This window comes from Amia ocellicauda, chromosome 3, assembly GCF_036373705.1.
Source record: "Amia ocellicauda isolate fAmiCal2 chromosome 3, fAmiCal2.hap1, whole genome shotgun sequence".
In the NCBI taxonomy this organism is placed as follows: Eukaryota; Metazoa; Chordata; class Actinopteri; order Amiiformes; family Amiidae; genus Amia; species Amia ocellicauda.
Window position 1 is genome coordinate 20,976,277 of NC_089852.1, and position 26,356 is coordinate 21,002,632.

The 26,356-nt window shown below is 40.7% G+C and overlaps 1 protein-coding gene across 1 annotated transcript; it reads right to left on the reverse strand.

Annotated features, from left to right (window-relative positions):
* Positions 1-1,815: 1,815 nt before the first annotated feature.
* On the reverse strand, positions 1,816-26,356 carry stk17al (serine/threonine kinase 17a like). Its single transcript, XM_066698436.1, has 7 exons — positions 25,743-26,356; positions 17,680-17,892; positions 7,678-7,822; positions 6,529-6,655; positions 6,187-6,235; positions 5,599-5,778; positions 1,816-3,821 (listed from the first exon to the last, which is right to left on the reverse strand). The coding sequence occupies exons 1-7, from the start codon at positions 25,856-25,858 to the stop codon at positions 3,542-3,544; spliced, it is 1,110 nt and encodes a 369-aa protein (XP_066554533.1). The 5' UTR covers positions 25,859-26,356; the 3' UTR covers positions 1,816-3,541.

The window sequence follows — 26,356 nt, forward strand, 5'->3', positions numbered from 1 at the left end:
AATGGTCATTCCCTGTGCATGCTTAAATTAAGTGATGGAGTTTTTATTTGCAGTCCTTCCTCTCAATCTGACTCCAAAGCTCAACTAGCCCTCAAGCGGAGGGGAATGAGTTAACAGCATGTTGTTCCCAACTGAGAATATTTGCATTCCCTTCCATTTGACTCCGGGTTATTTTTCCATCTAGGGAGCTCTATTTTCTCCTCGTTCTCCCCGTTCCTGGTTTAGGATGGCCCCAGTAATAAAAGTAAAAATAAACTCGTGAACTCAAAACTCACTGGAGAGCCTGGGGCCTGTGCATGGACGTCTACTGCGGTTAATACCAGCTAGTTGGATTGCGCTCTCACAGCAAACCTCCCCCGAGAAGGGAAGAGGGGAGAACAGTTGTAAAGCAGTTCCTGAGGGAGGCCGATACACTTTCATTTGGTGTGCTGCTCAGACACAAGAATCGAAGCACTCTAAATTATTTACTTGATTGTAGGGCTTCCAGACACTTTAGACTGTGCTGCAGAATTTTTTTTTTTTTTTTTTTTTAAAGACAAATTTGGGAATATTTGAGTCTCTGCCTATTGTCTAACCTGCTCAGTGTAAACTTGACAGAGATCAAGTTTTTGTTTTGTTTTAGTAGATGAGGATATTTACTTTACCATGGAAAGACTACCAACATACTTGCATAGCAGTAGGCTTTTCACTTTAAGGCTGCTCAGAATATGACCCACAAAACAGTTTTGAACACTACACGTAAATAATATTGCATTGGAGAGGAAGCTAACCCACAGTGGCAGGTAAAGAGGAGCCCAATGCATGGAGGTTAGGTTAGATTAAAATCTGAGATTCCCACCCCAACGACAAAGGAATACAAATGTAACCATACAGTGAAAGTACACTTATTTTTATTAAATAATCAAAAATATGAAAAATAAAAATGTACCAAAAAAAAAAAAATCAAGTAACTGAGGAAGAACAAACAGAACTGTAGGTTTGGGAAGTAAAATGGTTTCACATTTGTCATTTTAGCAGACAAAAAAATCCCCCCACCCATTGCTACATCGTGTGCAGTTATATAATGTTACATTTAAAGCAGAGAACAGGTTTGCCTACTACTTGTCCTCCGAGAAAGGAAAAATGAAAAGCACAGACATCTAGGTCATAAGAATGGTTACATAAGACTGAGATGCCAATGAGTTCTTTGTGGAAGCCTAGACCCACTGCAGAGGTTAAGAGTTTGGAAAGCTGACTCTCACAAATTAATGGGGACGACTGGATTTATTAAACCTAACATTGTGGGACATCAGAAGCAGGTAGCTCAATGACTCTCAGTTCGGCAGGGAAAAAAAAAATATATATTTTGCATTCTGATTTTACCTTCTGAATTTAGTTGTGAGCTTGTCACATTCACATAAAAAAAATGCATCTTTTCCCCTTATTAACAAAATGTTAGGCTTAAATGTATTAGATAGTACCAGGTCACTGAAAATCTCCGGTGTACATACTATATTAATGTGCAGTTCATTCATAGATCAGATCACCCATATTAACTGCTGGAAACAAATCTGTAATTGAGAAAATAGATGTAGATGCTTCAAAAAAATTACTGGGGCATCAAGTGTTTATTTAGAAAAATAAAGTATAGTTTTATCCAGATTTTTCTCTCAGTTGTATTGGCAGTATGTCTAACAGCCGATTACTTGCATGTTTTTTGCTTTCATATAAACCCTCTTTCAATAGGAATGTTTTGATTGCTTCCTTTATGCAGACCTCCGTCTTTTTAAATCTCATAGTACAGTATAAGAAAAATAATCAAGCCATACAAGGAAATAATACAACTTCTCTTTATATAATATGGTTCTTAAAATAAGACAAAAAGACAATAGAAAAATAGTTTTTGAAAGGACCTAAAAACAAAAATCAAACATTCATATACAATTCATCACTAAAGTCAACAGTCTCTGGCAATATGTCTGTAAAAGCTCCTACCCTTATTCAGCAAACACTTTTTTTTTTTTTATGCTTTTCTCTGGAAAAAAGATCCCAAAGTCCACCTTCAAAAGCAAAAATACTCCCCACAATCCTTTTTTAATTCCTAAATTTTTAAATTACTGGTTATAATGACACTTTCATTCATATAAATATATACATACACAATCAAAATTGGCAAGTAAAGCTCAAAGAGCAACCATATAGAAAACAAATAATTCATGAACACATTAAACAAAAAGAACATTTGCTTTTCAAACACAGGAATGAAAAATTTAAAAGTTAACAAAAAAAGCAAAACAATGTGTGCAAACATTAGCAGTAGACATGAATGACATCTCCAATTAAACTTTTTTTGGGGTCTGGCACTGTGGAATGTTATATATATAAAAATACAGATAAAACACTTAGTTTGCATTATGTGAATATATAAAATTAACTTTAAACAAGTATGTGCCCTCACATTTTGCATGCCTGAACAATGTTTTTATGCATATATATATATATATATATATATATATATATATATATATATATATATATATATATATATATATATATATATATATATATATATATATATACACACACATTTAAAAAACAAAAAAAGGCTGTTTTGCATTTTAACATTCAAGTTCTCTCTGTCGACCGGAAAGTGCATAAAGTTGACTGTCCCTTCCCAAGAAAACATCTGTGAATCTTCCTTAAAAAGGTGGATCTGGACTTAAACTGAAAGGTGTGAGTCTTGATGCAAAGCAGTAGAAAGTGCAGTCTTACAGAAAAGGTTTGGGTTTAAAGCTCTTGAAATACAGCTTTTGTCCCAACTTCCAAAGCAATAACCCAACGTCCTTTCCTGGGCATGAAGTGTTCGTGGCAGTCTGCAGGCTATGCAACAAAACACTCCGAGCAAAAGCAGCATCGCTCACACGGATTTGGCTGAAAATCGGGAGGAAATAATAATAATCATAACAAACAAAAAAATGAACATCTTCCAAAAGTGTCAGGGCTATTAGCTTCCCAACCACAGACTCTCCTTCTCAAGGAACAGTCATATGTCTGATGTCAGTTTGTTTTAAATGGGTGGAGGGGGTAAAAAACACAAATAGTAATAAAAGAATGTGTGCCCACTGGTCCATTCCCTGTGGTGAGAATTCCTATTACGTGGAAAATAGACATCTTCCTCTGTTGTACAGCTGCCTCAAAAATCACATCTTACGACCGACCAATGCATAACTAGATCTCATGTCCGGCAAGAAAAACTCACTGACTGTACGGTCAAGTATGCGTCTCCAATCCCCCCCCCCCCTCCTAAATCCATATGTCAAACATGGCCCTCGGTTTTACAGAGCATGAAGCTCAAAGAGCCAAGGCTGGGAGGCCACTCTCCTAGTCACACCACAGACATCCTGCCTGACTCATGCAGCCATGTGTGGAGAAGGGCCTTCGCCTCTTCAAAGTACAGTACTGCACCACAAAGAGAAAAAGGAACGACAAAAGAAAAAATGTCCAGATTTCCATGTCAGATTGTCTGCTTCTTTCAAGTTAAATTAAGTCAGTTAAAAGGAGTTCAGCACACTAGTTCTTGCTGGATGTCAGCTCGGGCCACAAAAGGCTCATCAAAGGCGAAGGTGTTCCTCACGACCTTCATGTCGCTCTGGCTGGAGCAGAGGGTGTAAGAGGCCATGATGACCAGCTCCTGGGACTCCGAGTCTGGGCTCTCGGGCTCGGACTCCGACTGGCTGGTCTCTGCCTCCACCAAGGCTGGCAGCAGGTTGGCATGGGGGAGGCTGAGAGTAGAAGTAGACAGCCATGAGTGCTTCAGACAGTCATCAGCTGTGGCTCTCTTCCTGTAATCACAGAAGAAAACCACAAAAACAGTTAGCACCAGTAACTGCTTGGCAGTTTCAGACAGAGAATAGGAGGCACTCCTTCACACACGACCTTACTGGGACCTGGGACAAACCTATGTAGTCGAAGCCAACTGGCAACCGGTTAGCTACTGGAGACGAGTCAAGGCACATTAGTCTGTTTCTCAAGACACAAATTTGCATAGGCCAACTACTTCAGTTGTTCTGGGACTTTGCCACTTATAAGTAAAAGTACCTGTCAAATGTAGGTAAATTTACATCAAAGTAGCTTGCCCAAAATAACAGGAAGAGAAACTCTGCTGAATTTTTGATGCTGTGACCTGCCTCCCCTCCATACTCACATTTTATTTATGATTACATTTCCGCTCGTATCCAGGGTGACATACACATTATATTTTACATACAATCACCCATTTATACAGATGAGATTTTACTGGAGCAATGTTTGTAAAGCATCTTGCTCAAGGTACAAAAGCAGTGTCCCCCACTTGGGATTGAATTCATGACCCTCTGCTTCAGATAATCCTGTCCAGATAATTGTATTTACTATTCAAACTGAGTTTCTCTTTCATGCACACCATTACACTAGGACAAGAGAGCACTGCTGTTAAGGCCAGCATTGATTTTCCCCTTCAAAATGGGGCACCTTGACTTAACTAACTTGCACGCTGCACTATTAATCTCATGTTTTTTGCTCCACAAATACCGCACCATGATTCCTGCCAACTTCCTCAATACCACCAGGGATTTCAGGATTAGGCTATGAACCAGTGAAGCTTTATCGCTTGACTTGCAAGCCATTCTCATAGTTCTACTGAAGGGGGGATAAGCAAGTAAAAAAAAAATCTGATGCCAAGTATCTCATGGCACTATCGAGTAACCGCATGCTACAATTGCTCTTTTAATTAAGGCAGCTCTGTAAGGATTGGAGAGGTGGGGGGGCGGGGGGAATTGTGTTCAGACAGATGCAACTTATCTTGGAAATCTTTCTTGTACAGTGCGCTTTTATTCCCAAAACATCTAGACGAGATTGCAATTTATCCTGCGTTTATTTCTGCATTCCACCGCCCACTGGAATACCAAGAATGGCTACCTTCCAATGCTTTCTGGATACCTTCCACCTTATTATAACTGTGCCCTGGCTCCAAATGGACTGTGAACAACAGAGTGGTACATGGTTCATCCCATCCCATCCCCCCAAGCAAATTCACCCAGACAGTGATACCCGTTTCAAACAGAATTAGAAACTATGAAAGCATGCCCCTCCTTCTCGGCTTCCTTAAGATATTATTCACACAAAAAGGAATGTTCAAATGTGATTAATCATCAGAGATCATCTTCTGTTACCATTAAACTGCTTGGTGTTTATTAACCGTGATCTGGAATTTCATGGCATGATCATAAGCCTTTTTTGTACTGGAAGTAATAGTGCAGTACTGGGTGCAGTGGGCAGTCGCTTTATTATTCAGTGCCATGTCATGACAGCAGATTATGCCGCCATTAAACACCTCGCGTCTAGAAAGTAGCACAACAGACAACACAAAATACCAGCTCGTGGGGATTCAGACTGATTTTTGGCAAGCCTTCGTTGACCCATCTCCTGCAGGAATGCAAGTTAACAGCACCTGCCTTTCAGCACTCCTTAGGATGCGAACAATGAGTCAAAGAGTTTAAACTACACTCAGGGGGGCCTATGACTTCCAAGCCTGGAGGAAGCCCACTATTTGCTCTTCAGTGGCAGTGTCCTGACACCTACCTGGGGTTTTTAATGAGCAGGGATTTGATGAAGTCCATGGCCAGACTGGACACGCCTTCGAACACGTCTTGAGAATAGTCCACGTTGACCTTGGAGATGTTCAGGAAGGTCTCCTGCTTGTCCTCACCCAGAAAGGGGGACTCTCCAGTCAGCATAACGTATGTCAGGACCCCGATACTCCTGAGAGCAGAGGATGAGAGAGAATTACACTTACGGAAGTACATCTTGAAACACTATCTTGATTGAATTCACCCCTAACAAAAACTAAAAACAAACAGGCCTATTCTCAAAGCTTTTGGCTCAAGACAGCTATTGCACACAATGAATGGAAAGAATCTAGAAGATCCAGATCTCTGCCCAACAAGTACTGAACAATTTTGGAATTTTAGTGCAACTTGAAAGATTGCACAGAAATTTAGGTAATTCTACTAGAGATATTGTGAATGCCACAGCCAGTGAAACATGTTTATGCAACAAATATTACAGTAGTGTGAAATGCTTTGTGAAGCTAAAGAAAATTAACTGTTGAAGTTATACAATTGAATTAAAATATAAGGCCAGTTAGCTTCATGTCTCTGCTATACTCACCACATGTCTGTCGCTGTACTTATGGGCTCGTAGTTCAAGATTTCGGGAGCTGTAAAATAATCACAGTCCACATGATTGACAAGATATACAAGGCTTACAAACAGACACTAGTGTGCTGTACACAGCTGCATCAAGACATTCGAGTTCCACAAAGACAATGAGCATGGAAGTTGACAATTGAACACAGGGTTTTGGTTAAGATGTACATAAAAAAAAAAAAAAAGATTTTAAAAGTCAACACAAAGTGAAAAATAAGGACAGCAATTCTGTGGTATGGAAGAGAGGGGGAAATTTGCCAAGCTAAAAACATAAAATAGGAAATAAATCGAAAATGGCACTCACCTACATACTCTGGAGTACCAAGAATCTCGCGCACCTCTTTCACATTGTCCATCCGTCTGGAGAGACCGAAGTCCACTATGCGGATATCTCCCAGTGGTTGACAGCTGGTCAGCAGGAGGTTCTGAGGCTGCAGGGAAGTAAACATTACACTCGCTTAAAATGTGGTTTACAAAACCAGTTGCTGCACATCACTTAAATTGGAAAGTATTAGACGGGCTGAAGACTTGCTGTTGAACACTATGGCATGGAAGTGTCAAGGCGGCCTAATTAAGTTCTTAGTTAGCAGTAATACGGGCAGAAAGGTAATAAGTGAGAGAGAGAGAGAGAGAGAGCTCCTTACAGCTCAAAATGTCGAGAACACTAATAAAATATAGTTACACTTCACAAGAAACACCTACACCTCTACTCTGAGAAAATTACTACGTATCATTTTCTCCTGCAGCCAAGAGGTGCTTAACTGCTTCCACTTTGTATTGGTGATCGCTAGCCTGACTCATCCCTTTATCCAGTTAGCAAAACCCTATAAATGAGCCCATGATCCTGATCAATTAAGCATGCCCAGTACGATTTGTGTGGATTGGGCATCACAGCTGTGCCACACATGGGATTGAGATGAATGGAGCAGCTGGCACCTAAGACAATCCACTCCAGGAATAGCTCTTACCCCATCACCCGTGTACACCCTAACAGTTGGTCTCGCCTTAGTCACTGCCTGTTTAGGACTTCCCTTGCTTAAAACTGAATGGAACAGAGGCTGCACCTCCGTGGTAATTCATGGCGTTGTCCAGGTACCCATCTCCCCATGAAAAATCACAGCTTAATGTCTCTCAAGCTTTAAATCTCATTGTTATGATCTTAAAAAGCGACCCCAAAACATTCAAGCGTGTGTTTACATGCCAGGAGATTAGTTGCTTAAGAGGCGGCAAGACAAGTTGTCAGGGTGTGTATGTAATATCAGCGGTTCATACAAATAAAAAAACTAAATTTGTAGCTGCTGTAAGCTGACTGCAGAGGAACCACAAAAACAGATATTTTAATGTAGTAGCATCTGCCACTGTTTTCTTCAACAGCAAGTTCAGGGCTAGAATCAGAACTGGAATCCAGGGTTACTACTGTTCCCTCCAACTAACTCTATAGACACGGACTCACCTTGAGGTCCAGGTGCACCACATTGTTACGATGCAGGTAGGCCACTCCGCTGAGGATCTGTCGCACCAGCCGGATGACGTCCTTCTCTGTGAAGGCCTCGTCATTGTCAGCCACGCACTGGTTAAAGATCTCCCCCCCAGCAGCACTAAGGGAAGACGGAGAGAGAGAACAGCAGTTAAACACCTGTCTCCACACAGGAATACAACAGGCACCACCAGTCAGAAAAATGCAAAGAGGAAAGTCAAGAATGTGTATTAACTATCTAGGACCCAATTTGTCCCAAGTTGGTTGGTAAAAGACCTACAATTTTAAAACAATTGCTTAGATTTCGCATTTTTTTCCTGATAAATTATCTGAACTATTGTGTGATAACAGAAGCTGTACATATGTTTGAGCAACTGAAAAACAAAAACAAAATTTGGCCCTGAACACATTTCTCTTCCTTGAATTAATTAGTGTCAGAAGTCTAAAATGCAGACAGATTTTTAAGGTTTTGGATTCAGAGAAATTTGCTTTGTCATTTCCTGCAGGAAAAGGGACAAATATAGCAAGACCGCATAATCCCAAATCACTTTTGGCTTGACTATCCAAAGTGATATTTCATATATATTCAATGATTTCACAGCAATATTAAAACCCCCCAACATGCCAAACAGAGAATTGGGGGGAGAGAAGTAATGTTTTTAAGAGGAGGAACTAAGAAACCACACAACTACAGCTGAAAAAAAGAATCACATTTTACAAACTTTCCCCTTTTGACAGAAGTCAATCCAGGTCTTGTATCTGCAGTTTATGCAACAGTGCATATTAGTTTGTACTTTGGCCTGGAACAAATGGTGCACTTTGTACATTCATAAAAAGCATGTGATGCTCCACAGGTTAAGCCATTGCCTCATAAATCAAATCGAAGCAGTTCAGATGTGCATTTGCTGACCAGTGTAACAGGAGTGGCTATCAAGACAAAGATCTGTATCAACCTAAATAAAATTGGCATTGAAGGGCCCTTAAGCGTGAAAGAAGAAAGTAGATCATTAGTTTCTGGTGTTAATTCACACGACGCTGTACCTGCGATATCAATGACCTAACTCAAAAGGTCCGCTACAAGGGATTGCAACAACTGGGGTAAAGAGGGAGTCCCCAGAAAGACCTGGAAACTTTTCATCCATGACATTTCAGTCACAGCAGTCTTCTAAACTTATTTTTCCACATTCTCAGACTAAAAATCAGCACAGCTTCTTAGCATGACCCCACAATGAAAAAACAAGTATTGGTTTAAGAAAAAAAAAAAAGAAAGCTTGAGTAGGTTATACTACTGCTGTAGTTCCATAACTTTGCTTTCTTTGTTAACTCCCCCCTCTTGTCCAGGCTCCAGCTGCTAAAACACAGCCTGTTTAGTTTGATCAGCCTTATCATCGGACTGAACAATCATCTTTTCAGGTAATTAAGAAGGGGAAGGGAAGGTTTACACTACTGTTGCATTAATCTCCATTAACCCAAACATGGCGTGTCAGACCAGTTACACCCAGCCCAGTCTGAAGAACCCTCCCACCCCCTTCCCCTCCAAAGCAAGCTCTTAAAAACAAAAAACAAAACAAAAAAATCTGTGAAACTATTTACACAGACTTCTGTTCCAAGAAACGCATAGTGTAGGAAATGAAGCCGGGGGAAAGACGTAATAGATGCATGAAGGATGATCTTTGAGCACATGCAAACAAAGGCTGTGGTCCTCTTACTTTAAAGAGCCTGTGTCCAGGAATATAGCACGGCTTTGCGTTTCGGTAATCGTAAGCAGCAAGCACAAGTCTTTTTAAAGCGAGGTTCAGCGATCTTTAAGGGGCATGTGTTCAGTTTGTGTTGGTAATGACTGTCCCTGGTTCTTTCCACTTTTTATCAGTTGGCAGGGATCAAGAATTCTTTTGCACATTACTTTGACTAATATGCACATTTAATTAAATTCCAGGAGGAGTGCACTGCATACCCACATAATTTCAGTTAATCTTTTTCTACAATAAGCAAATGTGTAGCTGAGGTGTTTTAGGCAAATCAAACAATGCAAGATATACTCGTCAGAGGATTCTAGAAATATTTAGTGATCTAACTCATTCCATCAGGGAACAAGTTGCCCTTCTCATACCGTTTTACTCAACCTTTTCCTAACCCCAAATTATAGACTATCTATCCACATTATGCGACTCTAAAAGGTCTGCTCACTTGTATATTACATTAAGCCAGATTGTCATTAAAGAAAAGATAAAAAGTCCAACAGAATTGTTATTCAAGAAGTGGCTGAAGTTGAGACTGAAAAAAAGACCACTGATGATTAAGGAGGTGAAGTATGTGCCAGACAAACAGTCTTTGGGCACCTGGTTTGCTCTGTAGCTTAAGACTTCCTTAAATAGTTTTAAGTAGGATATTTTTGTTCAGAAGGGAGTGAGTTTATCTTGGATAGGGAGAAGGACACTCATGCTTATCAACGTCTGTCCTGAAACCGGTTCGATTCTAAAAAAAAGATGCTTATAGAAGCTGTACATATGGTTGAGCAACTGAAAATCACTTCCAAATTTTGGAAAACAAAAAATTAGGTCCTTAGAGCATTTTTCTCTTCCTCGAGTCAGAAGTCTAACATGCAGACAGATTTGTAAGGTTTTAGCATCTCCTCATACTTGTCACATGTACATAGCTACCTGGAGCCAGTTTCACAGAAGATTAGGTAGCCACCTGCTCAGTCCAGTTTACTGGTACTAAGGCACCTAGAAAAGAAAATGTCTGATCGCTAAACCATTTGATAAGCTGGGCTGTGACCTGGAAGTATACACCACTGTCTTTAGTTTCATGGGGACAAAAAAATACATTTGTGCACGTTTGCAAGCCTGGTAAGCATTCGAGGTAACCCTTCAAAAATGGCAAAGGGTCATGGCTAGTTCTTGGCATCTTCTTACAAGAAGCACAGCCCTTAATAGAGGCCTATATCTTAGAAGAGGGGACAAGAACCCCCCCCAAAAAAGAGACTAAAGAAACCAAAGCAAACATTCTCTAAAAAAAATAAATTAAAAAAATAAAGAAAAAGTGCTCCAACATGGGAAGTGAATAGAAAAATCTGGTAAGCAGATCACTATTCAAAATAAACTTCCCATAGTAGCTCTTGATATCAGAGAACCGGGCCCAGAATTGTTTTGAAAGCCTCCCTTCCCTCATAGTGGAGAAAGACCACCAAGTACGCCTCTCCCTGAAAACCTACTCCTGAACAAAAACAACCTCTGGACTTAACACTTCCACTGAGGATCTGGCCTTCGTGGATGGAGCACTTCCTCGCTGGGAGATCAAAGAAGAATCTTAAGCTTCCGTGGGCTCATTCACTTCCATTGATGGGCTGCTGCAGTAGTGGTGGACTAAATAACCCAGCCTACAGCCCAGAATGGATGTGGGCAAGTTGTACAGTACATTAAAGAGAACCATAAATCCATCCTACAATGACAGCTCGACAGTTCTACATCTTTCACAAATCATGTTTTGTGAGTGTCAAGTATTATTACAAGAAAGGATACCACACTAAATCTTATGCAATCACTTTGGAGCACTTCAGTAAAAAGTCACTGTTCACTTCTGCATGTTCTAAAAAAATGCAAAGGGCTTTTAAAGAGATCTATAGAAAGTACATACAAAATGCATGGTGAAAGTTTAGGGGAAATTACATAACAAAATACACTTGTGGAAAAATATGCAAAACAGATAAAAGCAAGTAGAAATAAATAAAACCTAACTTTGGCTGTTTATTTAAGATGTAAAAAAAGAATTAGTTTAAAACAATAAAATAAAGATCCTTAAACCCCAGGAATGCCTACATCAGTTACAGAAGGTCAGCCAAACCTCTTGAGTTTCACAAGACATGGATTTGAATAAACAGCATGTCATTCAGACAATACGCATGAATAACTAATTTTCCTATCAGCCAGCTTTGTGAGCAAATTGAAGCTCAAAATTGTAGGCAGCAACTCTGCCTCTTTGCACTGATGAGTCCTGGGCAAGAATGACACTGGGGCCACACCAGCTGACTGTGACCCCACTAACACCCAATGAAGTGCTGCCGTTGCTAGTCCAGTGAAAAGCCAGTGATCAAGTCAGACATTCACTATATGTTGAAGCACCCAAGGTTTAATAGCTTTGCCACCTTCAGTTCATAGCATCTCAAGTCAACCATGACAGCAGGTGAACCTCACATTAAAAGCCATCAATTGAAATAGGTAAAGTGTTGAAGCGGACTTCAGAAGACCATGGTTTCCAGGACATGTCTGGGGTAAGAAGAGTGTGTGAAGAGCAACAAACAGCCCAGAAGTTAAAAACCATGGCTTTCCTTTCCACATCTGTACGTCTTTAAGGCCCTTCAGACACCTAATGTATAAATTAGAGTACATTCCCCAGTCAAAACAATACGTCTTTATATCTTCAGTGATCCAACAGCAAGGGAAAGTTTTTCTGAAATGTCCTGCAGCAGTGAATCACCCAAATGAATTCGTGAGAAGAGGCAGCAGTGAAAAGGTTTGTGATCACCTGGGTACATCGGTCCCGATCTGTACTTTTCCCTCTGCCAGATGGGTCTGCATAATTCTAGATCTGCCAAAGATAACCATTTTACAAATCTCTGTGGAAAGCAAATTCATGTTTTCCATTAAGTCTTAAAGAGTAATTGACCATAATCTTAAATGGAAAAATTGATGACCTCAAAGATTCACAATTTTGCATCTACTGGAAGAGTAAAATAAAGTTGTAGGCTCACACACATACAGTTCACGTAAAGAAAATGGAATATGGTTGTCGTTGGGAAATGTAAAATCTGCACTGCACTGAAAAGTGCTGTGTAATTAACATAACCTAGCACAAAGTCCTGATCTACTTATACAGCATCTTAATAATCTCTGTAAGAGTTACGTTCCGTTGCGGTCCTCTTTTCTGTTTTAGTCCACAAGGTTTTGATTGGAATCACCCTGCATTTCATGTGTCTGTGCTCATGCTTTGTGCCCGGTTACCCGAGGAAACACAGAAGGTTCAAACGGGCTTTTCAAAACAGAAGTAGAAGAAAAACATACAAAAAAAGTATACACTGACCATTGCTTTTGACAGATCCTCTGCAACTGAACACTACTTATAATCAAGCGTTAATTTTAAGTTTTCAAAGTACATTTGAAATGCACCTGTTCTTCTATGCATACAGGCATCACTGTTATGCAAGGGAACTCAACCTCCACAGATCTTGAAGAATAAGCGCAGTAGAAGGAAGGCTTTCACAGACTGAAATCAAGATAACTACTGAATTGTGGTCTGAGCACACTGCCCTACAGTGGACTGTTGTTGGGTCAGGTACTGTATGAAAGCATGCTACACAGAAATCAGACCAACGCAGTTTCCACTTTGGCTGCACCTCATTAAGCTAGGAATGTTTTTCTTTGCTGCTTTAGCCTAACTGATCAGCAACAGGGATCTGGAACACAATGAGATTAATGGGGTACACATAACTAGAGGGGATAAAACTGCTTGTGAATTTCTAAATGTGGAACCCAGAAGATCTTTCTTTTATGAACCTTTATTTTATTTTTTTTATTTTTTTTTACTCCTGTAGAAACAAAAGCATGGTCTTTTTGAAACCATTCCAAAAGTAAACGCACTGGATTCGACTGGCCCCGCATCGGCTACTCTTGATCTGCACAGACTTATATTGCTCTTGAATTGTCAAAGGGGAAACATTTCTTCCAACAGTGTAGACAGTCCACACATGCCTCCACAGCAAAAAAAAATAAACTGGGCATTTTGCAATTGGAAGCATGCCCTTTTTTGGTGGTCCAGTTAATACAAAACTCTCATTACATACGTGGTTATTATCCCCAAGAAGGATTAAAACGTAATGCATGTAAATTGATCTGCAATGCTCCAGAGTAACCAGGCTCTTCCAGAGAAAGGAGCAAGGCTGTGCTCTCTGCCTGCAAAAGCTTATGTAAAGGACAGGCGCTGTTAACTTTCCCAGTGGCTCATTCTTCACATTAAATGAACAAGGCTTCTCTTTCTGGATGAAGACTGGTTTCAATGGGTGGTTGGAATGTGCATACTTCTATTGGGGGGGGGGGGGACTGGATTGGGGTGAAGCCCTGGCTGGTACGCTTGGTAACTACATATTTTATTAATTTATGATATATAAAAGGCACTATTTAATTAGAAGACACCTCTCCTGAAACATTGCACACTTTTCACAAAGAAATGCTCAAGTGCAACAGGCACGTCTGCATAGATGCAGGATTTTAAAGCCACCAACGTTGGTTTCTGGGAGACTAACTCTCTCCGCTCGCAGCCCATTCTGAAGGATGTGGTTGTGGCAGTGCGTGTCTCTGCAGCCTGGTTTGCTGGATGCCTTGTGCTTCGTTGCTTGCATGTAAAACCAGCGGAAATGGAAACTTAATTTTCTATTCTTCACTGCAACAACTGCACCCACGCTCTGGTTCTGAACCCTTACAAAACGTCCTTTAAACTGTAGCACATGTAACAGCGTTTAGATGTCCTCAGTGCACCATGCAACTTCACAAGCTTTGCTTTTTTTTTTGATCATTTTTTTGTTTTTTGTTTTTTTCTCCAAGAAACAAACTATGCCAGCTATGTATGTTGGCGTGACAGCCAAACCTGCAAGGAAGTGTGATCTCTTCCACAGAACTTCTATAACAATAAGATTATTATAATTTTTTTTTTTTTTAATACAAGACATGAACAGCCATATTCTTCTTTGAAACCCCACAACTTTCTCTCTTCACTCAGCAAGAAGAGAGAATGTGCAAAAGCATACTCTGAATGTTGTAAAGCTGATAAATATACAGGAACTTCAATATGGTCTCAGCATTCATGCAATGCAAAGTGTAGAGAAAAAGAGAAAAGCAAAACCTTGATTTGCCACATCCTGGTAATGAAACAGCCACGAGTTGAGACTAATGCAAAAGCCAGTGTGCAGATGGCTCATCAGGGGCTTGCAGGGCAGCCCAGACAGGCACTGCTACAGCTTCGGCAGGTGATGGAAAAAGGCTGCAGGATTTGCATCGCAGTTATGCAAAACAAAAGGCAATAACGTACAGACTTTTTGGAAAACAGGCTTCAGTCACATCCTGCCTAGACTGTACCAACTAAAATGCATCTGTGACAGGGTAATAACAAGCATCTTTGATTGGCATTAACTACAGTCTGCACAGTTTAACTACACACTCTCACACCCAGCTATCAGAGTACACATAATCATAGTATTTTTGCAGCTTTGTTTGCTTGGGCCATTAGAGCTCAGCAGGAGGGAGTAAGCCAGTACAATTACTATCTGCAGATCATTCGTCACATGTCCTCCCACTGCCTTCCTTTAGAAACAGATTTCAGAAAAAAAAATGTTCAGTTCATTAACAGTTCTCGAGTACATTAAAGCAGGAGGACTTGTCACCAGGCACATTACTCACAAGGTTACAGTTAGGCTAGTTCAGGGCTTTTCAAACCGGTCCTGGAGTACCCCCTGCCCTGCTGATTTTTGTTCCAGCCTAGGTCTTAATTATTTAATTGAATGCTATATTGCTTTTTTAGGTCAATTAAGGATTCAATTAAGCAATTAAGACCTTGGTTTGGAACAAAAATCAGCAGGGCAGGGGGTATTCCAGGACCAGTTTGAAAACCCCTGGGCTAGAGGAACCATGTCTCCTACATCTTGCACTGGAATGAAAGCAAATCCCTGAAGATTATTGCAAAACAACGGTAATACTTTTAATAGGAGGTATTTCTTTAGACAAAGTTGATACAACTGCCTAGCCATGTAGTTGAAGCTATATTCCTTCTAGTTAAGGAACTGTGGGATGGGATTCTGAGATTGATCACCCACTAGCAGCCAGACAAATAATGTGGGCAAAATAGCCGTGCATTTGTAACCTTGAGTTTGTAATAAGGCATCTTCATAACGCAGCATCTACCATTATATGGGAAATTGTTCTTCAGTGGTTGAGAGCTCAGTTTATTATGGAACTTTTCTGGAGTGCAGTGGTTGGAGTTTATTGCACAGTAAACCTCCTGTGAACTTAACATCAATGGGTTACATAGACTCTTGGCTTCAGAAGTGGTTTTATTGTGTTTTGATTCAACCTCAAAATGCTGGTGATTATTTTCTTGCATTGCTAATAAACACTTATTTATACCACTTTTCCAACACCTACCCAGTGGATGGCTCAGAAGTTGAACAAACTGTTCTACGAATTGTCTAAAGACAACCGTTTGCTTTCATGGTTTTTCTTATCTTTTGGTCAATTCAATGTAAATCAAGAGGCTGCCCGAATTAAATTGTTGCATTGGGAGGCCCTGCTACAGTAATGGTACGTCAGTCACGTACTCTTGTACAAGATTCTTCAATTTCAGAACAATTTTCAATATTACTTTTTGCTGACGTGAATTACATTTCTCTTGAAATCAGCCATGAAAAAATGTATATAAAGCTTTTATGGCTTGGAGGCAGGTCACTCAACACAGATCAGCAAATTCCTTATAAGGTGAAAATTCAGAGGTGAAACCTGTCAGCATGGTAGAAACTGTCATACTGGTGTCTGCGGTAAAAAGACTTGACGTGCAAAGGAAGTCTGTGTCTAAATGGAGATTTAATCTTATTTCTCATAAAGCAGGCCCTGCTTCCTGTCTTTTTGAATAGTGGTTAGAGCTCTGACATTTTGAAAATTTTTACTCTGCACTACCGCATTCTTAATCTCTGAGCATCATGCACGTTTTATTTCTTATATACATCAATTAAAATTTCCAAACCGATGAGGGAAGTTTAATGATGCAGAACGTATCGTAATCCCTGCTCATCAGGGTTTTTCTCATTTACAATCTTATCATCTAATCCGCTTTCCTGGCAAGTGTACACGTGTCAGATGATGTTCTAAACCCAAAGGAAAATGAGATGATATCAGCTTTTAATCAGGCAAATAAAGAATTATCTTCTGCAATTTTCCCTGCCGAAATATCCCTTCTCTGCTCGGCTCTTCAGATGCAATTGCCAAATATGCTTTTTAATGCTTAAGCAGTACATTATGCCGGGTACATTATGGCGTGATTGAACATGCAGTGCTTTGTAAGATGTGGTAGATCTTTGGCACGAACTGGTCCTTAAGCGACAGCAGCAAATGCCTTTTCTTCCACAAGCCGTTTTAGGTCCCAATTTATTTTTTAACTGAAGGTTTTTCGAAAGTCTTGGAAAAAGCTACGAGAAAGCACATTTCTAGGCTTTGGTTATTTAATGTGAATACGAATAGATGCCAGTATACTTCTGTATTAAAATTAATATAAGTTAAGGGAATCAGATTTACTTAAAATCCATTACTAGACATTCAAATGCAACTTGAATTCCCCAGGAGGGGCAGCACACAGTTGGCCAGGTGCCACTTGGATTGGGTGGGTTCAAAGTTGGCTAGGGTTCCCTCAGTCAACTTTCCACTACGGTGGCTTACCATTTATCTGTGAGCTACAGTATTTTCACCAGTCCTCATTACAGTGCTATACTCCTGCCATTTGTCTGGTGGATTGGCAGTGAGAGGAGAAGTAGATGGCCCGACATGTTCTAGAGTAGGTGTGTCAAACTCCTGTCCCTGAGGGCTGCGACATGTGATTTTTGTTACAGCCCAGCTTGTCTCGTCTACTTTATTGGTCTAATTAAATGATTAGCCAGATGACTTTAACAACTCTCTCCAGACTCTGAAAATGTTCCATAGGGACAATATTTTGAGTAGTAAACCTATTTTGTGTGATCAGCTGTAAAACTAAAATGTGAGAGTCTTATAAGCCTACTGGAGGAAATAATGACAAATTGAATAATTGAGAGTTCCTGCTTAGACACCAGGACTGGAGTGTTTATGCAGGTCCAAACATCCCCAATTTTAGTAAGTGGGTCATAGAGGTGAGCAGGCTTTGGGAAAAACTGCGCTACAGCATGTGTGTCCTGGGTAAGACACTTACTATTCCAGCACCAGGATGATCTCGGAGGTGGTTTCGTAGACTTCATGCAGCGACACCACAAAGGGGTTGGCCTTGGCCGACTCCAGGATGGCGATCTCGTTGATGATGTCCATGCGGCAGTCCTCCCCCTTCCGCCGCTTCCTCAGGAACTTGGCGGCATGCTCGTTCCCCGTTGCCTTCTCCACACACTTCTTCACCACGGCAAACTTCCCCCTGGAGACAAGAGGGCATTGAGAGGCTTTGAGGACATGCTGGGGAAGTTCAAGGTACCATACCAAATACCAATACAGCCAGGGGTCTACTTGCATAGTATTGGACAAGGAGCAGGAAGACGGATCCTGTACAGTTTTAACAAATTATTGGTCCGATTATGCTAGCATTTTGAAGAGTTTTTTGTTTTTTTTATGGAAATCTCTGTTCCCCTTTTATCACTATTCAAAACCATTCTACAAAGACAATTGAACTTGCTATACCGCATGAAAGAACGTTAACATGCAAAACAAAGATGTTAGTAGTCAGCCCATTATGGCACACTGCGCCTGACCAAAAACCAAAAAGCAAAACTGACATGGCAACTTGACTCAACTAGGGAAGCTGAAAGACTGAAACTGACTAAAGAGGTGGGATGCAAGAATACCACAGGGGACCCCCGAGCACGTTTAAACTGTAGGTGGGGACCCAGGATTCCTAGAGAGAATTCTATGGGGGAAGGTACCTTGCAGAATGTTAGAAGGTGAAAAACACTGCAGTGATTGTCATGCCAGAATATGACACTCCTGCCGTGGGACAAACGGCCCCAGAGAGAAGGCTGCAGCTGCAGTTACGGTCATGGCTTTCACTGCTTTGGAGACCTGCAGCAGGGCACGAAGCAGAGGAAACCAATTTCCTTCTCACAGGTGCAACTCCGTGGTCCTCCCCAGATTGCATCCCATGCCAGGGCAACACAAATCTGGCCAACAATGTGACAGAGGAACAACCTCTAACAGCCCTCTTACTAATTAGCATTTAAAGACATTACCTTGTATACTGGATGTTAAACACACTCATTGTTTTCAGTAGGTGAATCTTTACAGTGTTAGATGGTGTGAATCTTGTGTTAATTAAAAATCCTGTGCAGAGCTAAAGGCTGGCGTTTGTCATCTTTCACAAAGCAGTGCAATTACTAAATGTTCGTTCTGTCATTGACATCTAGAACTCCCCGTCTGCCTGTTATCCTGGGTCAAGGAGGCTGAGTGTGTCAAATCAGTAGATAAAATCAACTTTTTTCTGTCCCGACTTTGCAGTTCACTAGAGAGAGCTGATAAGCTTATCTCAGGGTACTTTAACCTTCCCTGTGCGGGAGTTCAGTCCGTCCAAGTCTGGCCAAAAAAAACACAGACGAGTGAACGGAACTGAAAACACATCACTGGCGGAAACCATACCACAAAAGGGGTCAGGAAATTTGCACCAAATATGTAAAATAAATAGCTGAACTGAGATATCAGCACATATATACACACATACATACATATATATATATATATATATATATATATATACATATATATATATATATATATATATATATATATATACATATATATATATATATATATATATATATATATATATATATATATATATATATATATATATATACATATATATATATATACACATATATACATACACACACATACACATACATATACATATATATATATATATACACACACACACCTATATAAAATATGTATGTATTATGAATAGGATAGTGTTACATACACCCCTACCTAGATTGGGATACACATATTAGGACATCAAGCTCAAGTAGAAAACTAGCTTGAAAAAAAACATTTGAACAGACTGAAAACATTTGATTCAGCATGGAAATTCTGCATTAGAGTGTCTGTCAGTTTCCCATTCTAGCAGCAACTCAACAGACTAATACAATTCCCAATGCCTCCGTAAAGACTTTTGTCAGCAACCTGCCCCCTGTGTCACTGACACAATAGACTCTTATAGCTCACTGGGAGGCTTCAGCCCCCTTCAGTCCAGACCACCCAGACCTGCTGTTGTCCCCACCCCCTCCTCCAGAGAGTGAGGGCTCCATTTTAAAATCACTGGATCAGGGTCTATACCACCTCAAATGAATTTAATTGAACTGAATTGGCACAATCTTTGCCAATACATGTACAGACTGTTGTACTCCCAGTTGTAACGGTACCTTAGAACAAGATTCTCTTGACATTTAGAGTCCCTTGTGCTATGGAGTAAACCTTTCTGTGATGTACAAAACTGCAGCTGTTAATTCTATTGATAAACAGCAAGTTCTGTCTTGCAAAACAAAAAACAAAATCACACTCCCTACTTTGAGTAGATTTACACAGATCCCTTCTTAGGGCTGGTTTTCAGACAGCCTTAAGAATTACTATTTCTTCACTTAATTCCTTTGTATTAAATATGTATTATACGTGTGAATATGTAGTGTAAATATACACATTTAAACTTAGTGTGCCACAAATTTGGTAAAAGTCAGTCCCTACTGCTGCAGTAAACATTTGCAAAAAAGATTTGCTTGTGTTTCACGAATACCCATTAGGCTCAGCTGTCAAGAGTGCACATAGTGATTGATGGCTGACTGTGATGGATTGCTTAATGGTGTCATTGTTGGCAACTCCCACCTCTTGTTACAGTAAGACTGTAGAAGGAGGGAGGGGGGGCATTGTAACAAGAAGTAACAAGGAGGGTCAGGTGTTACAGCATTATTATGCAGGTGTAAAAACCCAAAACCTGTATGTACAATACACCTACTGTAGCAGACAACACAATCCACAAATAGGCAACAAAAGGGAGGAATTTTCCATCAAGGGAGAAAAAAAAAAAAATTAACGAAACTTCAGGAGGGTTGACAAGGTCCCATGAGGTCCCAGAACATTCAACCGCAGAAACAGGAGCCTAAAAATACGCCGTTTCCATCTCTACATTTTAGAGCGTTCCCATGTTAGCCTCCCCATGGGCTTGCATCAATAAGCTTTCAAAGCAGACCCAGGCTTCGGCCTGGAGCGTAATGCTTCACAGATGGAGCAGGACAAGTTCAAGTTCATTTTTCAGCCTATTTCATTACAAGAAAGAGGAGGAGGTGGGAGGTGTTAAAACTTAGCATCTATGAAAGGAAATTACATAGATAAGCAACAATGTCACCCTGCTGGGCTGCAAAGTGGTAATGCATAAGAAAGCCAGTAGTTTGTTAGCCTTGGGATTTGGGCTGCACTGAAGGCCTGTGTGTCACTTTATACTGGCTGTGCTGTGCTCTGAATGTAAAGACATAAAACACCTCACTGGGAACTATTCCCTCATGATACATAGCACACACACACAAAAAAAAAAAACCAACGTTTCCATTAGCTTTTCCCCCCCTAACTTGCTTCATACACACAACCTCCCCATTGTGAAGGCTTTCATTAGTGAGTTGCAGAGATGGAAGATTATGTCTGGATCTGCCTTTATCCAGAGCCCCTCACATTCAACCAACTAGAGAGATTTAAATACTACACAGGGCAAATGTTGTAGAGTAGTATAGCAGGAACTTTAGAATGCTGTACAAAAATCTTTAATCGTGTATATCTAGCAAATTGAACAGAGTAGCACTGTGTTGATGACAGTTTACAGCCTGCAAAGGAGAGGCATTGTAGATAAACCCTGCATGAATTACTATCTTACAAAGTCATGCAAGATTGTCACCTTGTTAGTGATCCATTTAACAATGCCCAAAGTAAAACAAAATAAAATGCATACGTTTTGTTTTTAAACCCTGTGTCTTAAGATCTGACCTTCATGGAGGCAAAGGCTACAGGTCAGTGCTGCTAGTGACACCGTGGAACCATGCAGCTCATTAACAAACTTCAGACTTCCTTCCCTTGCTGAGGACCTCAAGCATCGTTCACACACAAAAGGCAAGCAACAGTAGATTTTTTGTTTTTGCCTCCCCCCTTGGTGCTTAAGTGAACATCTCTGAGTACAGGGTGTCTAATGGCGGGTGTTACATGGAGGAAATGCTTCCCCTGAACAGGAAGCGATTTTGATAGAACAATTAGTTTAACGATGCAGAGAGCTGCCAAACATGTTATGTAAGGAGGGAGTTAGCTGACAATTACAGACACCTGCTGGGCTTGGGAGGCTGAAGAATTACCTGGTGTCTCACAGTAGCTTGTGCAAATAGTTTTCAGTTGATGTCAGTTTTTTTTTTTACATATTCTAATTCATGTATTACTGGAACTCAACCATGAAAGGCAGTTAACATGTATTGCTATATTGGTAATCCAGTGGTAATAACACGGCCTCAAATTGAGGAATTGGTTTTCTGAGAGTCTTTCGGCTGGCTGGTGGCTTTCTGAGGAAGTGACTCAGGTCTGTAGAGCATCAATAGAACAGAAATGTGTCACCTGCATATTTGCTGATGGACTTCCAATACTCATTACTGGCAGTCATATCTAGGCACTTGAGATTACTCAAAGAGACAGGCAGCTTGATGCAGACAAACTAGGTCACTTTAAAGAAAACAGCACATCACACCAACTGAATGACAAACTACTGACCATCTTTTTCAGAATCTTACATATGCATCACTGAAGGTAAAGCAGAGCATGCTAGACAAGACTGCAATTGTTTTTTGCACATACAAGTGAAAAGTCACCACCATTCAGAAAGAGTTACACAGCTAGCTAATCTGAATCTGATCAGCAGCAATACAGACTGTGGCAAACGAGCTTGGTCTAAAGAGAATAAGATAAGCCACTAAGGTTGAGATTAAATTTACAAAATTAGCAAGTAAGCAAATGGTTCTAAAGCTTAACCTATACTACATTATATATGGCCCAATTTGTGTTTAATTGATGTGAACTGATGATCCTCAAACTGAATCTAACAGAACAGTCAAGTTTTCCTGATGCTGAATGGTAGCTACTGGCAGTTAAAAAAACATCGGCAACAAAACAGGAGACTCACTCCCCACTGCCCTGCACCACTGTCAGCATGAATTCCCTGGAAGGTCAAAAATGGGTTGCTCCAAACATCTGGCACACTGTTATGGATCATAACAAAGCAGAACACTTATCTGAAGTCCTGGGTCAGGAGAGGGGCTGCACATTCTTTCTGTCTCTTGGGTTTCTCATATTAAGTTCAAAACTTCAGACAGTTTTTGAAGAAAAAAATTAAACTCCAAAACAAAAGAAAACAACGGGACTGTGGATACCACCACAGCCACAAACTGTCGACCACAAGTCTACAAAACCACAAGTCAGGACACGGATGTCTGCCAATCAGACAGTAGTGGGGAAAAACAACTGCTTAAAAGGGCAAAAAATCTAACAAAAACACTGGATTAATTTACCTTATAGTATTAACCAAAAGATGTGATCATCTGAGAATGCTTCGGGTGTGTGTGTATGGGTTCATGCTGGAGAAGGGGAAAGGAGGGGGGTTGACACTGGAAGTCCATAATGTCTCAATTCAAAAGGGAAATGGGCTGTTTAACAGGAGGCTATGTAGAGGGAGTGAATTAACTGTCCGAGATAAAAAGTCACACTTGCAGATAACCCCCCCCACCCCCACCCCCACCCCCACCTTCAGTCTCTTTCTAATACGGTTCCTCTAATCTTCACAAAGTGCTCTACTGGCTTCAGCAGAGTGCACATTCCTGCATTTAATGAGATTTACTGTCTGAACCTGGGGAAGGAGAGGGGAGGGTGGCTGTGTGGAGATGTGTGCTGCCCTCAGTGGGACAGTGTTGGCCATGTGCCCAGGTCACCCAATGATGTCTGACAGAGAACAGGCTGCCGACATCTGGGAAGAACACTTAATTATCTTTTGAGCTCGCTCTTTGGTTACTGCTCCTAAAGCAAAGGCAAGGGGAGGGGGGGGTTCTCTTACAAAAATAGACCTCCCAACTCTTTCTAAAAAACACCATTTTGGCACCCGTAGCTCCATCCAGGGGTATTCCACTCTGGCCCTAGAGAAAAACATGTCTGCAGGTTTTATAGGCAGTGTTTGAGCATCGGTGAGTAAAAACCCGGGGAATCAGCTGGTGCACTAAGCAAATTGGTCCAATGAAGCCTTCCACACCTCCACTAGTGGTGCAAAATGCAAAGCTTAACCCTGCCTTAACTGCATATAGGAAGAAAAAAAATGCAAAAGGAACTGGGTCTCAGTTTGTGTAATTGTTGCAAATATTTTTCATTTTATATTTTCATGCTGCTTGCATCATTAATAACCTGTACACTGAATCGCAAACCTCAGACAGTTAATGGTAGTCACTTCTGCCATTGCGCTTCCCAGGTTGTTGGGGTTCAGACTTGTTATGTAGGTCACAGGGAATGGGGCTTTGGCAGCTCCCGGTGGGCAGAACAAAATGTAATTGCACTTCTCCCCTCACAGGAGGTGTGATTGGCAGCACAATAATTAGCTGGTGGGAGTACATAATTTTACTTTTCTTTTTAAAAAGCAAAAGCTTATAAATGTCCCAGCCTTCCTGTACCCCCTCCAGCTAACCAGAAAAATAAACATTCCTTCCTGTATTACTAATCAGCACTGGTGCCAATGCCTTAGCCCCTCTGGACGGTGAGAGATCTTCAGGGGTTTAACATGGAATGCAACAGCCAAACACAACGGGGCATCCTTTCCCTAGAAAACTGATAACTGTGACCAGTCACTGATCCTGTGTTATACATCTGCCTAGCTAACCGTTATCAGCAAGTGATAATGAGCTTTAAGAGCACAGAAGTTAGTTGACAGGATCAACAGTTGGGAGCCACAATAGGCTAAACTGTATTCCAAGGCAAAAATAATGGCATTGATTTCCTCTTTACAGTGAATAGACTGTACTGTCAGCAGAGATTTCTTGGACTGTCTGCTCACCATTCATGCATTCTTCTATTTTTATTTTTTGTATGGCATCTCTCACAAAAATGTAAAATATGGATTCGGTTTCAAAGCACTTGTCTCTCGCCCCTCCTCGTCTTGGTTGTGGGTTTTGGAAGCTGAGAATCCATCGCCCACCCGTGCAAACATGTCAAAGCCCGTATTAAAAGTACAAGTGTGGTGCTCGGCAGTATCTGCAATCGTGGAAATACTCAGAGCATTGCTTTTGAAACTGGTGCCAGCTGCTCGGCCGAGACTCCTCTCTTTGTATCGAGGCATAGCCGAGCAATTGCACACAATGCTGGTGCGCGGAGAAGCGGTCCCTACCTGCGGGACTGTCCGTAAAACAAAAGACATTTCCTCTGCGCAAACAAAAGTGAAGCACGCACGTTTTTTTGTTGCCTTTCTAACTAAGCACGAAGACCTCAGATTACCACGACCTTTAGATGTTAAACGTCCCAATGCAATAAAAAGGTACATTTAGTCACTCAAATCAAATGCACGGCTGAAGGACTACAGAAACCCCGCTGCCTTAAGGAAACAGGCTGTACAATATTTGGCTATACACTGCAGGGGGTTGCAGAAGTTTAAAGCTTGCACACCTGTTTGAACGCACCAAACCTTACATCGATAGACATGATTACTCGGAACCTTTATTATTATTATTATTATTATTGGAATAAGAACAAAGTTTCCCCTCAAGACAATGCAACAGTAAACAAAGAGAAGTGCATTCATACAAGCTTGTTTACAACCCGGGCGCTTTGTAGCCACAACACAGAGCCGGCGATACAAACAATGTAATCGGCTTAGTGTTCCCTAACCCGTTCATTAAAAAACAATGTACAGGGACCAAGAATTAAACGCTTTAAAATAACACTGAAGTGGTGCAGTAAAGGGAGCATTCCCCAATAACTAATGCGGTTTTCCTGTGGATTAAATACAGATATCGGAAATCCTGCTGCAAACCCTCACTCACGTGTAGAATTAGGAGGGATTGTTTTAAAGCCAATTGTTTTGTGCACACCGATTTATTTCATCCACTACACATTCGCTCTAATTAAACCACAAAAAACAAACATACATAACACATAACGATTTCAATCCATTGTAAACTTGTATCACAATTGAAGTTATGCATGGATATAGGTTGAGTTTGAACTTACCTGCCCAATTCTTTGCCCACCAAATCGTAATTAGACTTGAAGGGGTCTATCCGTATTCTGGTTTGAATGTTAGACACCATCCCGTTCCTGTTGTTCAGCATCGTCGAGTCTGGCATTGATACCTCTCCGTTCAGATGCACAAATATATATATATATATAAAATAAAAGTGTGTGGGCTACCCTTTAAAATAAGAGTTGTTATATCGTGCAGAGCTGTCTCATAGCAGCCTTTACGCTGGGAGATGCACCGAAACGAATACAAATAATGAAACAATCAGATGCGCACAAACGAAGCGTAAAACAGATCTCCACACGTTGACTTGAACAACGCTGCACTTCTACTCGGACAGGCAAATTCTTACAAATGCCGTCTATTGTCAATTGCTCTTCAACAGATGAATGGTTTGTAGGTTTTAATTGTTACATATATATATATATATATATTAAAAAAAAAAGTTTCTTGCAAACAAATGTTATCCTCCACACACTTGTCTTTAAGAAAGGCAATTCAAAAATCCTAACTAACAGGGGGAAAAAAAGCAATGCTACTGTTCTTAAGGACTGCAACAACTTTAGCTGCTTTTTCGTTTGAAATCAGATCTGTGCTCATCTGA